Source organism: Mus caroli, unplaced genomic scaffold (assembly GCF_978045245.1).
Source record: "Mus caroli unplaced genomic scaffold, Mus_caroli_1 scaffold_12, whole genome shotgun sequence".
In the NCBI taxonomy this organism is placed as follows: Eukaryota; Metazoa; Chordata; class Mammalia; order Rodentia; family Muridae; genus Mus; species Mus caroli.
In genome coordinates, this window is record NW_028227267.1 from 13,476,058 (window position 1) to 13,490,422 (window position 14,365).

The following is a 14,365-nucleotide window of genomic DNA, read 5'->3' on the forward strand; positions in this document are numbered from 1 at the left end:
TGTACCTTCGTCATTTCCGCTCATGAGAGGAAGGAGGCAAGTCGGAAGACTATAGAGTGGGAACTCTGGGAGGTGGCGGTCCGGAATCTAAGCGACGGGGCGAGACGGGGCGAGACGGGGCCGGTAGGTGGCAGGAGGGGGCCGGGCCGGAGCCGGCGGGAGGGCCAGGCCCCGAGGCCCCCGCCCTGGCTTGCCCGCCCCGGCCGCAGAGGAGAAAAAGGAGGATGATCTCCAGATACACTCGGAAGGCCGTGCCGCAGAGCGTGGAGCTGTGAGTGGATTACTCTGCTCGCCCAGCCTGGGCCGCCGGAGCTCAAGGGACCTTAGCCCGTCCTCTCTTTTCCCGTCCCAGACTTAGGGAGGGAAAATACTATCCCGAATTCTCACCTGGTGGAGGCTGCCTTTTGTCTTTGGGTCACCAGCTTAGAGTGTGCCTTTGGGACTGTTAGGTCCTAAATTGAGGGAGTGCTGCATTCATTGTTCCCACAGAGCTTTTGACCCCACTGAAGATAATAGCTAAATGCTACAATAACGTTGAACGTGTCTAGTTCAGAACACCATGCAAAGCTGTTTGCTTGAATGCAATAGCAAAATCAGATTGAGACCAACTTTGCACATCCTACAAATAAAGATCTAGAAGTTGTATCTAGAAGGTGATGCAGCTCAGAAGTACAAACCAAGGGTCAATCGATTGTAAAGCTTGTTGTCAAGCCATTCACACATTGCCGCCACACCCCCTGCAAATAATGCTAAAAAGCAAGCACTTTGGTAGTTTAAAGACCTGCTTTGTACCCTTAGTAAAGTGTTGTAACTTGGCGCCTTATATCTACTGATACTTTGCAATTTCAAAAGAACCTGCAGTTTCTTGATCCTTTCAGCAGTTCTGAAAGATTGCTGTAACTAGCTTCTGTTTCTCAGATAAAATTAGAAAGCTTCCACAAATGAACCCAATAGGGCCTGAACGTTTAAACCAAGTCCCATTGGTCCTCCTCATTGAAGTAAGCAATTTCAACAGCCATACACTTATTATGCATTCCAATAACATTCATTTAAAGTCACACCTGAGATTTTTAGATGGATACTTTTCTTGCCACTTAGCTTTTAGGAAACTTAACTAGATCTGGGCCTTCCTGTCTATGTATACAACTAAGATGTACAAGTATACCTAAAATGATGACGTAGGGCTGGTACGTAATAGATCCTCAATAAGTGATAGCACTACGTTCTTCTTCCCGCCTTTACTTGGTAAAAGAGCCATACAAAGAAGAGAACCTCTCCTTGCTTTTCAGAAGCATGTTATCTATTAAGGAATATGTTATTTGCACAACAGCAAATCAGATGAGTGAGAAAGATTTAACTTAAAATCTGCTTTTAATTTTTAAAATTCCATTTAGTGTATCATGCGCATGCACCATACCACACATTTGTTTTTTTTTATTTTGTTTTTGTTTTTTGAGACAGGGTTTCTCTGCGCAGTCCTGGCTGTCCTGGAACTCACTCTTTAGACCATGCTGGTCTTGAACTCAGAAATCCACCTGCCTCTGCCTCCCAAGTGCTGGGATTACAGGCGTGCGCCACCACTGCCCAGCCCATAGCACACATTTGGAGGTTAGTAGACAGCTTCCAAGAGTCACTCATTCCATTATGTGAGTCTTGTTGATTGAACTCAGGCCATGAGGCTTGGTGGCAAGTACCTTTAATTACTGGGCCATCTCATCAGCCCCAGATTTGCTTTTATAATTATTTCTAACCAGAGATGTTAAAAATACATGTTGTATGAAGACACTCTGGGTAGGCATCTCCTGAGCTGAAATTTCTGAGCCTGTGTACTGTACTACTTGTTCTTGATGCTGTTTTTTATAGTTCCTAAAAATAGCCTTTCCCAAAGGGAATCATCGTGGAGTGAGCAATGAGGATTAAATGCATAGAAAAGATAGTGTATTTAAATGAATGTTTAATGTTAGCTGTTACAGAGCCCATCCATTTTGAAGCAGTAGCATTCTTTAGCAGCTACTAGCTATAGATGTTAAAAAGGGGTTAGCAAGGTTGATTGTCTCAGTATAGTCTCCCTTTTTTGATTCTGAGAAATGAACTTAGTACCTCAGATATGCTAGGAAGTACCACTGCTAAGCTATATTTCCAGCCTTGACTTTCATTTAAAATTTGTATTTACACATATAAGCAAGGTGTGAGGTTTGTGTGTGTGTGACCACCTCAAAATGTAAAACATTCATAATTTTTTAATCATCTACCTGTTGGGCACTACTCCTCTGGAATCTATTTTCTGCTGGGGCTTGTCTGATGGAATAAACAATACATGAGTTATTCTATCTTCCAGAAATAGTTATCTAGAGCAGGCATCGTTTCCCCACAAAATTGTCTAGTCAGACATACTCAGGAGACATGGTAGGCTAAACAGAGGCTTACAAGTTTCTCTGTAGGGAGTCTGCCCACACATCATGAATCCCTAGTGCATGCGTTTCACTTAAAACAGAATTCAATACCTGCTTATGATATATGCTTAGTTAAGTGAGAGTCGGTGTTAAACCTAAGTGGTCTGGCTCCAAACATTCTCCGTGGAGATGAGCATTCCGAGGTTTTACTGAATTGTACTGTATTTATTTGTAAAGCCAAGAATGTACACTTGAATTTTTTTCTCTCTCTAGTGGTAGACATGGTTTAAAAGTATATGGTAGGGCTGAAAAGGTGGCTCAAAAGTTAAGAATACTTATTGTTCTTGCCAAGGATCTGAGTTTAGTTCCAAACAGGAGCTCACAGTTGCCTGTAACTCAAAGTCCAGATCTGACATCCTTTGTGCATGTGGTACATACGAAGCAAGCATAGACACCTACACATAATTTTTAAAAAAATTTTTTAAAGTATTTTCACTAGGGGCTAACAAGATGGTTAGCATGTAAAAGTACTTGCCACCAAGGCTGACAACCAAGTTCAGTTTCAGGACTCACAAAGTGGAAGGAGAGAACCAACTCTCACAGGTTGGTCCCAGTCTTCACATGCACACCATGGCATGCGTGTACATGTACAATACTGTAAGTGTGACTTCTTTACAGGAAATGTAAAATATAAAGACTGCTTTATTATCTTTCCCAGGAAAGGACTAACAAAGCACCCTCTTAACCACCATCCCCTTCCAGAGCGGCTGGACGACATTTCCTCTGCCAACGACAGCCATGAGAAAGATACAAGTTCTCACAGGTACTGCCACACAGCATGCTTGCTTGCTTGTTGCACTTGCTAATGGCAAAGGGTTTGTTCACTGGGACCACGCCTGTGCTCGTGAGACCAAACAAGAAATGTTATCTCTATGAGAGCCTGAGGCAGGAGGCTTGCTGGAGCTTGGACTTGTAAAGCGCCCCCTGCTTTGTGGTGTGTGTGTGTGTGTGTGTGTGAGAGAGAGAGAGAGAGAGAACGCTTGTACAGACACCTGTAGGTGCGCAGAGAGGCTAGAGTTCTCTGTGTGTGCACGCGTGCACGCTTGCCACGAGCTGCCCATGGTGCTGAGAGATGAACTTGGGCCCTCTTGTAAAGTAGTTCATGCTCCAACTGTAGAGACAGCTCTGCAGCCCACCAGAAGTAATATGTAGTTAAGTAGGTAAATTAAAAAATGGATCAGATATGTGATTTTAATTCTGTTCCTGGCATTTATTAGTTGAGTACCATTGGGCAAGTGATATAATGGATAATGAAATAGAAAAATAATAATCAGAAGTTGGTGCTTTGGAAGCTAGTCAGTAAAAGTGACAAATCTTTAGTTGGCTTGACCAAGAAGAAAAGACACAGTTGCCATCTTTTTTATGGTCTTGTGGCTCTAAATCAGACAAAGTATGTAAAGGTTCACGCAGTGCTGTCATACAGTGAGTGCAGTCAGTAATCACTGCAGTTACTAAGAAGGGGGCTCTGAGGAGCAGCGTGCTGTCATAGGAAAGGCTGGAAAGGCAATATCCAGGGTCAAACCTGGGAATAAAACTCAGATTCCGAGAGAGGCTGGAGAGATGGCTCAGAGGTTAAGAGCACTGACTGATCTTGCAGAGGTCCTGGGTTCAATTCGCAGCAACCACATGGTGGCTCACAACCATCTTTACTGAGATCTGATGCCCTCTTCTGGTGTGTCTGAAGACAGCTGCAGTGTACTCACATACATTAAATAAATAAATAAATCTTAAAAAAAAAAAAAAAAAAACAACTGAGATTCCTGGAATTTTAAGGACAGTTAATTAGACCTGCCCTGGCAGCTTACTATGGCGTGGGTTAAATGACAGGCATTATTTAACACAGCTGACATCCATTCTATACAGAATCCTGGTTCTTACAGGGCGCTTGGATTCCAAGTTTACCTTTACCTCTACTGATATATTGTATACATGCTTACCACCTGATAAGTTGCTGAGGAAACATAAGAATTTTCTTTTTTTCTCCCCTTTTCTCAAATTGCCCATTTAGTGAATCTGACATCACCCAAGAATCACCTATTACATCAACTGACACTGGGAATTCGAATTCTCGCTCTGCTTTTCCAAGCTACGCAGACACAGGGATCTCAACAGAAGGCAGCTCCGACTTCTCTTGGGGATATGGTGTGAGTTGTCTGCTAATCATTCTGCCGCAGTTCTGGGGACTGAGGGACCATCATCCTGCCAGGCTCTGCCCCGTGCACATGTGTGTGTGCGCACGAGTGTGGGGGGGTACGCGTGTGGGTGTGCGTGTGTGCACGTGTAGGCGTGGGTGTGTGTGGTGTGTAGAAATATGCTTGCCTTGTAAACAAGTCTGGAGGTCAGAGGTCAGCATTAGGTGATTTCCTTGATCACTTTTTACCTTATTTACTTATTTATCTATATATTGTTTTTTGAGACTAGGTATTTTTGTGTAAGTTCAGGTATCTTGAAATTCACTAAGTAGACTAGGCTGGCCTCAAACTACAGAGATCCATATGCCTCTTCCTCCCCAGTGCTGGGATTAAAGGCGTGCACCTCCATGCCCAGGTATTTTACTCAGCATCCATGTGTCGAGACAAGGTTCCACTAGGTAGCATTAGCTCTCTTGGAACTTGTTATAGAGACCAGACTGACCTCAGTCTCAAAAAGACCTGCCTATCTCTTGCTCCTAAGTGCTGAGATTAAAAGCATGTGCCACTGTGCATGGCTTATTTATTTTTTCAGTTTAATTTTAAAAAAATTGTGCATGCATGCATGCATATTATGTGGGGGGTGGGGCTGGTACCATTGTCTGTGTGTGGAGGTCATAGGACCACTTTGTGAAGTCACTGGGCTCAGTGTAAGGCTTGCAGGCTAGCATCTTAATCCACTGAGCCAACTGTCCAGCTCCCAGTGATTTGATTTTAGTTTTTTAAAGATTTGTTTATTTATTTTATGTATATGAGTACACTGTAGCTGTACAGGTAGTTGTGAGCCTTCATGTGGTTGTCGGGAATTGAATTTTTAGGACCTCTGCTCGCTCCAGTCAACCCCGCTCACTCCAGTTGGTCCTGCTCTCTCCGGCCCAAAGATTTATTTATTATTATACATAAGTACACTATAGCTGTCTTCACACACTCCAGATCTCATTATGGGTGGTTGTGAGCCACCATGTGTTTGCTGGGAATTGAACTCAGGACCTTTGGAAGAGCAGTCAGTGCTCTTACCCGCTGAGCCATCTCACCAGCCCTCCACCATATTGATTTTAAACAATATAGTTAGCTGCTCTCTTTACAGAGAATCCTGATTGTTTTAAATCTATTGTTATTACCATTAATCACTTTCTAATAGTTTTTCATGTATCTATAGTTCCCTTAGTTATTATGCATGTGTGTACTATTTTGTAGTCTCCTTTTGTCATTTCCCATTGTTAATGTTGATGTTTATTATTGCCTCCATATCTGCCAGCTAGAATAGTATATATACTAGTTCTTGGTGTTAACATATTGTAATATGATCATTCCCGTATTTATTGTTTGGGTTTTCAGGTTTTGTTAGTTTCTTCAAGGAATATTTTGAGTGTATCTATCTGTTGCAATTGTTACTTTAGGATCTAGGGTGAGACTTTGATAGTTCAGTAGTCTGGTGAGGAGACTATCAAGGACCTAAGGTACAGAGAGTGACAGAGTGCTCTAGCGTAGTGCTAAAACAGGATGTAACAAGGAGTATTTACTTAGACTCTAGAGTGTAGCGTAGGCTGAGACTTAGGACTCAAGAGGTGATCATGTGAAGAAAGAGAAAAAGGGACTTTCAGACAGATAAATGTCGGGGCGTGGGCTGGCAAAATGGCTCAGTGGTTAAATATCACTGGTACCAGAGTCTAGATCCCAGCATCCATATAACAAGTTGGATGCTCCCCCCAACCCTAGTGCCTGTAATCTCAAGATTGCTGGTGCTTGCTGGCTTCCAGCCTAGCTGACACTCAAGCCCCAGACTCGGGAAGAGATCCTGCCTCAGGAACAGGCTCAGAGTGATGGAGAGGAGAAAACCTAGTGCCCTAGGCCATTCTGGCCTCACACAGACACATGTACCCTTAAAATAGAAGAGTCTGAGGGGGAGAAGAAACTAGCATTTTACAGGTAAACATTGTTGGAACTGAAGAGAAGGTGGGTGGGTAGACGAGATCTAAGATGGTGAATCTGGGGAGGACGGACAAATGATCTGGAGCAGGTGAGCAGGACTCTATCTAAAGACCTCAGAGGTGGGGGCGGGCATCAAACTATTCCCGGTGAATTAACCTGGTGCTTTATCAGGAGGGTTCAGTGAGCTGGCTAAACAGTCCCATCACCTCTGTGTTGTCATCAGTCTTCTTAGGTTCTAAATGTTACGTGCATGTTTCCTATCCCTTCCATTCCTTTCAGCATTTAGTGTACAGTGAACACATGAAAAATTACTTTAAAAATCCTTTTCTGTAAGTTGTCCTTACCACAAAAAGAAAAGAAACATCTGAAAATTCCTTGAGATATGAAAGCTTTCTAACTTAGCTTTCCTTTTATATAAACATGGTATCTCAAATGAACTTTTTTTTTTTTTTTTTTTTTTTGGTTTTTCAAGACAGGGTTTCTCTGTGTAGCCCTGGCTGTCATGGAACTCACTCTGTAGATGAGGCTGGCCTCGAACATAGAAATCCTCCTGCCTCTGCCTCCTAAGTGCTGGGATTCAAGGCGTGTACCACCACCGCCTGACTTCAAATGAACTCTAGAACAAAGCAAAATATGATACTTTTATTTTTATTTTGCAGTGGTGGAGATTGAAATATTCCCTCCCCTCATGTGTATCTGTCTGTGTATATGTATGTGCATGTGTCTGTCTGTGTATGCATGCATCTGTGCCTGTGAGTGTGTGTTTGTGTATATCTGTGTCTGTATGTGCGTGTGTCTGTGTTGGGGACACACAACTATCCAAATGCTATGGTATGAATGTAGAGTTCAAAAGACAACTTATGGGGGCTGGAAGGGTGGTCAGTGGATAAGAGCACTGGCTGTTGTGCAGAGGACCCAGTTTCAGTTTCCACACGGCAGCTCATACCTGTCTGTCACACCAGTTCCAGGGGGTCTGCCACTCTTGCTCACAAGCAAAACATCACATAAAAATAATCAATCTTTTTTTTAATTAAAAAAGAATGACAACTTGTGAGTACAAGTTGACTTAAAAATAGAAACCTCAGTGGTATTATCTACTGGCACTCATTCTGTACAGATTTTTTTTTTAATTAAAACTTATATAGAATTATAAAGAATTTGCCAAAAAAAAGCACACACCAAAATTAGTCCGGCCCGAAGCATGTCCATCTCAGTGACTCGTAAGTACGTAAACAGACTTGATAAGAATGCATGAAGTGGTGTAAAGCGCCAGGCCTTCAGAACCGCTCGTCTGACCGTAGAGAAGCTCACCGGCTGCAGTTAGAGCTCGTCTGAGTATTGGGCATAGCCCTGTTTGTTTGTTTGTTTGTTTCTAGGAACTTGACCAGAATGCCACTGAGAAAGTGCAGGCCATGTTCACAGCCATCGACGAGCTCCTGTATGAGCAGCAGCTGAGCGCAAACACACGGGGCCTGCAGAAAGAGTGCCAGCAGTGGGCGGCCAGCTTCCCTCACCTCAGGTAGCACGCCTGCTTCCCAAACCTTCAGGAGCCCTAGGGGTTTTCTCCTTTGAGATAGAGTCTCACTGTGAAGCGTTGGCTGAGAAGGAACTCACTCTGTAGACTGGTCTGGGCCCAGGCAGGTCCTCCTGCCTCCAGAGTGCTGCAATATAAGGCTCTCCTGGCCTAAGCATGTCTTTTGTTTTGCCTTTGATTTGGTTTTTCTTTGTTGTTGGTTGGTTGGTTTTTGTTTTTCAAGACAGGGTTTCTCTGCTTAGCCCTGGCTGTCCTGGAACTCACTTTGTAGACCAGGCTGGCCTCGAACTCAAAATTCCACCTGCCTCTGCCTCCCAAGTGCTGGGATTAAAGGCGTATGCTACCACGCCCAGCTTGGTTTGTTTTTAATGTACACGATTTTGATGAAATTATCAAAAGCCATGTGTGTAAAGCCTCAGCTGAAAGAAAACTCAAGTTAGTACAAGTTTATTGGACCTCTCCTAACACCATGAAATTCTAATTGAACATTTTTTTTTTTTTTGAGACAGGGCCTCACTGTGTATAACAGGCTGGCTTTCAACTCATTTATCTGCCTGCCTCTGCCTCCTTGATGCATGAGCCACCACATCTAGCTATGAGTAAAACTGTTTTTGAATGTGCCTGTGTATGTATGACAAAAGATCTCAGGAAGCCCAGGTTGGCCTTGACATTTTTTTAAAAAATATTTTTCCTTAGGCTGGGTATGATGCCACATGCCTTTAGTCCCAGCATTCCAGAGTTAGGTAGATCTCTGTGAGTTTGGGGCCAACCTGATCTACATAGTAGTATCTAAGACAACCAGAGCTATATAGTATAACCAGTCTCAAAAAAAAAAAAAACCCTCCTTATATGTTATAAATGTTTTGCCAAAATGTATATAAATGTACTGCACATGTACCTGGTGCCCATGGAGCATGTCTGATCCTCTGAAACTGGAGTTACATGCAGTTGTGAACTGCCATGTGGGTGTTGGAAACTGAGCCTGGTCCTCCACAAGAGCAGAAAGTGCTTTTAACCTCTGAGATATATATATATATATATATATATATATATATATATATATATATATATACACACACACACACACACACATATCTCCAGACCCAAGCATTGAACCAGATCTGCATTTGAGCTGATGATCCTGAACTCCAGATCTTCCTCTAGCCTCTACCTCCTGGGACTGCAGACATGAGCTATCATGTCACCAGCCAAGTAAAATAGATCAGTAGCTGGCTTTTGAGTATCAGTCGGGACATTCCAGAGAACCTTTCTTTTGAAAGGTGTATATGGGTGAGCGTGTGGGGTATGCAGTGTGTGGTGTGGGGTATGTGCTGGGGATTGAATCCAGAGCCTTGTCAAGCTAGGCAGGTGTTCTACCACTGCACTGCATCCCTAACTTTTCTTGGATTTGAAGTTCCTGGACGATGGCTTTCTCTTTTCCATATAAATATTCTATCAAAGGGAAGAGTCATTCTTAACCAGCGTCCGACCGAATCTGCAGGCTGTCCATGGAGAACCGTCAGATTTGTTGCTAAAATGCTTAGCTTTTACATGCATGCCAAATGAAGGTACTTCATTGTGTGTTCTTTGTTTGAAGGATTCTGGGTAGGCAGATAATTACTCCGAGTGAAGGCTATGGATTGTACCCTAGATCCCCTTCTGCTGTGTCAGCTTCACATGAAACAACCTTGTCTCAAGAAAGAGAGTCTACCATGTAAGTATTTTATGATGCAAGCACACCAGTCAGTCCTCTAACTTGCAGTAATGGCTCCTTTGGAAGGTTGGTGACACAGAACAGCAAAGCCTAGGTTCTCAGATGTGTGTGCTAGTTGTGCTCTTTGACCACGTTTTGTTCTAGGAGGTATCAGAGAAGCGTGTCCTGAGTAAAAGTGTTTTAGATCAGAGTAGCAGGTTACCCTTAAATAAGGTTTATCAATGGCTAAAGTCTCTACAAAAATCCTATCAATTTGCCACATTGCATTAAAAAAGCTTCCAATAGATTTCCATTGTCTTTAAAAGAAAATATAAAATGTATAAGCTGGCCCTGCCTGCAGCTCTATTACATGTCACTTTCTTGTCTCTCACTCAGCAATCCTCCCAATGCTGGCTGTTCCTTATATCTTAATTACGTTAAGATTGCATTGGTCTACTTTCAGTTCTGGAAGTGTTCTTAGACTGGGAGGAAGCCACACATAAGCAATTTAGTAATTATCTGTATGTCAGACTGACACACACCACAGTGCCTGGGATACCACTGACATTCTTCAACTTCCTTTATGTTTTTTTTTTAATCTAAATGAGAAAATAACATGTTTTCATGATAATAGAATACACAAAAAAGCAGACTAATGTATAAATTGAGATTAAAGTTGTCTTCAACATAAATGGTAGTGTATAGGTCAAAATGGTAGCCCAGTAAGTTAAAGCATAAGCCAGAAAAGAAGGAGAGTAGGAAGGAAGGAAGGAGAGAAGGAAGGAAAGATGAAAAGTTGAGTCTGCAGGGATAAAACTCTGCATTCTTCTGCTTCAGGTTAATTTAAGAGTTGTGTCTAGATAGGGTTTCACTATGGCCCTGTCTGACTTGTAACTCACTATAGAGAGCAAGATAGTCTCAAATTCACAAAGATCCACCTGCCTCCGCTTCTTAAATGCTGGGATTAAAGGCATATTCCATGACACCCAACTATATTTATTATAAATACAAATTCCAACAGCGTCTGTTGAGAGCAATGCTGTGGGGGAACTAGATCCCACCTCCTAGGTAACATCAGCCCTTACCATGGTGTGCACAGAACAGCAGCCCTACAGTGAAGCACAGTGCAAGCTTCCACAACACTGGCTTTACAGTGACTTCTAGGACATAATATAGGTAACATCAAAACTAGTCAAATTCCTGAATGCAGATGATGACCAGAAGGAGAGAATAGGATAAAGTGTTTGCAAAGCTAGAAGGACAAAGGAATTGCTACAATGCAAAACTAAAAGCAGCCTAACTGAAAGTGGGCAGAGGATATAAATAGACAGTTCTCTAAACGCATGTTAATGGCCATCAGGTGTATGAAAAGACGCTCTGTGTTATCATCAGAAGAGAAGTACAACTCAGAACCAGGCAGTATCACCTAGCATGGCCAAGGTACTGAGTCTGATACCCCCCCCCCCCATGAGGTACTGAGTATGATACCCCCGACACTGGAAAAAAATTAGAATAATTTAGGAAAGTGTTAACAGGACAAAGAGGACTTGTTCCAAAGGTTATGTTACTTGTTGTGTGGGAGCTATTTTAATATGTCACTAATACTGCTTTTTCTTCCCTGCCAAGATTTGGTATAAGGGGAAAGAAGTTACATTTTTCATCTTCTTATAAACCATCCCCCACCATCAAAGCCTCCGGCTTGTGTGCAGTTGGAGGAGAGGAGGCAGACTGTATAATCTTTTCTGAAGGGGTAATCGAGGAGTACCTAGCTTTTGACCACACGGATATGTGAGTACTGCCTTTTAAGATTTTACTCTGGTTTATGTATTAGCAGCTACTTTTTTTGAAACTGCACTATTGATATCACCTATAAGTAGATTTGTAACAATTTGGACTCTGTTTCCAGTTAGCTCCAACATACAGAGCTCCCACACACCAAGGGTCCCTCCATACCTTCCTCCTTCACTTACGTTTTGCCTTTTCCTACAAACAAAGATTTTTTAAATGACTAATTTTATCTACCTAATTTGATTTTATCCTTTTACAAATTATCACCAGTGGAAACGGAAACATCAAAGAGTAGTTGAAGAGATGTGAACTTTGTTTACTTAAAATAAACTTTCTTACTTTGTTATTCTAGTTTCAAGACAGGATCTCAGTCTGTAGACCAGGCTGGCCTTGAACTCATAGAAATCCACCTGCCTCTGCCTTCCACATGCGAGGGTTAAAGATGTGCGCCACCACAGCCATCTAACTCTTACTGTCAAAGGATACATAGTTGATCAGCTAATAATGTTTATTAATATCTACTTGTGTTCTGATAGTAGCCATAGATCATATGTTACCTGGAAATGGGACAGGTGAGACCCAGAGTGCTTAAGTGATCTGTCTGAGGTAAAGTTAAGCCAAAACCTCATTCAACTGCTAACCTCAGTGCTTTCATCATGCCGCACGCTACCTGTCTGAAATGTAAACTGTTTGTCTAAGTCATTAAAAGTTGTAGAATTACTGAGATGTGGCTCAATTGGTAAATTGTCTTCCCAACAAATGCAAAGCTCTGGGTTCAGTCCCTAGCATCCGGGAAACTGGGAAGAGTGGCTCTTGCCTGTAATCCCAGTAGTCAGAAGCTAAGTAATAAAATGAGAGGTTCCGTCCTCAGCTACAGAGGAGATTAAAGGCAAGTCTGGGCTATGTAAGACCCTGTCTCAGGAGAAAAAAAAAAAAAAAAAAAAGCCTAAGGAGATGGCTCAGTGGGTAAAGTGCATGTCATACAAACCTGACAGACTGATTCAGATCCCTAGGACCCACGGAAGCTTAATGCAGTAGCACAGATGACTGTCAGTCCAGATTTCTTTTTGTACAGGGAATTGAGAGGCAGAGACAAGACAATCTCCAAAAGCTGATGGAGCAATTAGCATGGTATACCTACTAGTGAACAAGAGAAATCCCATCTCAAACAAAACAGATGGCAAAGACTGATACCTAAGGTTGTCCTCTACTTGTGTACCATGGCATGCACACATCCACACTCACACACGCGCACACACACACGCACATATCACACACAAAAATAGTTAACGGGGAATGACCCCTTATTTAAAACAATAATATTTCCAGAACCAATAGTTATAACAGCATATCTGGAAGTGCCAGCATGGTGTTAGGCTGTGCGGTTGCCTCTGGTGATTGTGTTATGTGCTTATAGACATCTCTTCTTCCTGTGGTATTTTCTACAGACATGTCCACTCCTGTGCTCACTGCTGTGCACACTGCCCTACAGCCAGCAAACAGGCAGACTGCTGTACGAAACACCACTGAGCTAGCTCTGTGTGTAAGGGAATTTGGAATTAGTGTGTTTGATTTTTCCAGAGACCCCCCCTCCTTCCCTGGTCTTTCTCATCTACTTCTGTCTTGTTTTTCTCAAATCAAAAGTCTGCCCCTTTGGTCCTTCCTCCTAAGTTATGAAGAATGAAGCTGACTGACTGACTTAAAATGTGATACAAATGGCGGGTATGCACTCCTAGGGCACCTTGCCTTTGTTCTGATGAGAGTAAAGCGAAGTGAGTCTTCAGGTGATGTGGGCAAGACTTTGAAAGTTCAGCAGCCTTATTAGATATGCTACCAAAATATATTCTTGTAAAGTGACACAATAGGTGGACCTTTAGAATGTTACTAACTAAAGTTGGCCTTCTAGAACAGGCCTATAATCACAGTTATTCAGGAAACCGAGCCGAGGAGAGTCACAAGTTCAAAGCCAGCCTGAGTTATAAAGTGAGATCAGGCCAGCTTATACAACTAGGGGAGACACTGCCTCAAAATACAAAGTTAAAAGGCTAGCGCTATATATCTCAGTGGTTAAAAAAAACAAAAACAAAAAACTTGCCCAACATGCAGAAGATCCTGGGCTGAAACTCCAGAACCATGGGGGGAAATGTTGCAAACTGAAGATATTGACATTCACACATAAGTGAGAGTGCCTGCAGGAAATGAGTATATGTGATAGCTTTAGCAAGCAGCTTCTTACAAAGAGAGACACCTCCAGGAAAAAGTCACATTCCTAATTTAATCTTGCTACAATTTTTTTGTTTTTGTTTTTGTTTTTCGAGACAGGGTTTCTCTGTGTAGTCCTGGCTGTCCTGGAACTCACTTTGTAGACCAGGCTGGCCTTGAACTCAGAAATCTGCCTGCCTCTACCTCCCAAGTGCTGGGATTAAAGGCGTGCGCCACCACTGACCGGCCCCTTTCTACAAATATAAATTTAAATATAAATTCCACACGTAAAATTTGTATATCACTGATCAATTCATGTAGGTTCAATAAATATGGAAGTGTTTGTTTGTTTGTTTGTTTGTTTGTTTGTGACAAGGGCTCACTATATAGCCCCTTCTGGCCTGGAATTTGATATATAGACAGTGTTGGCTTTGAATTCACAAAGATCCACCTGCCTTCCAAGTGCTGAAATTAAAATTATGTGCCACTATTTTAGTGTTCAAATGCATTTTAAAAACCTAATACAAAGTCTTTGAGTCATATAAGAAGTTCTTAAATGATGACATTAGGTGGC

The 14,365-nt window shown here is 42.3% G+C and overlaps 1 protein-coding gene across 4 annotated transcripts in view; it reads left to right on the top strand.

Annotated features, from left to right (window-relative positions):
• Positions 1-57: 57 nt before the first annotated feature.
• The window catches only part of Fam149b1 (family with sequence similarity 149 member B1), a 35,038-nt gene continuing 20,730 nt past the window's right edge, over positions 58-14,365 (top strand). For 3 of the 4 annotated variants that reach the window (XM_085828393.1, XM_021182327.2, XM_021182329.3), the window contains exons 1-6: positions 58-271; positions 3,112-3,216; positions 4,462-4,597; positions 7,951-8,093; positions 9,706-9,822; positions 11,428-11,589. In XM_085828393.1, the coding sequence (XP_085684519.1) occupies positions 225-271; positions 3,112-3,216; positions 4,462-4,597; positions 7,951-8,093; positions 9,706-9,822; positions 11,428-11,589 (710 nt within the window). In that variant the 5' untranslated portion in view covers positions 58-224. The remainder of the gene's footprint in view (positions 272-3,111; positions 3,217-4,461; positions 4,598-7,950; positions 8,094-9,705; positions 9,823-11,427; positions 11,590-14,365) is intronic. The other variant, XM_085828392.1, reaches the window with a different exon arrangement.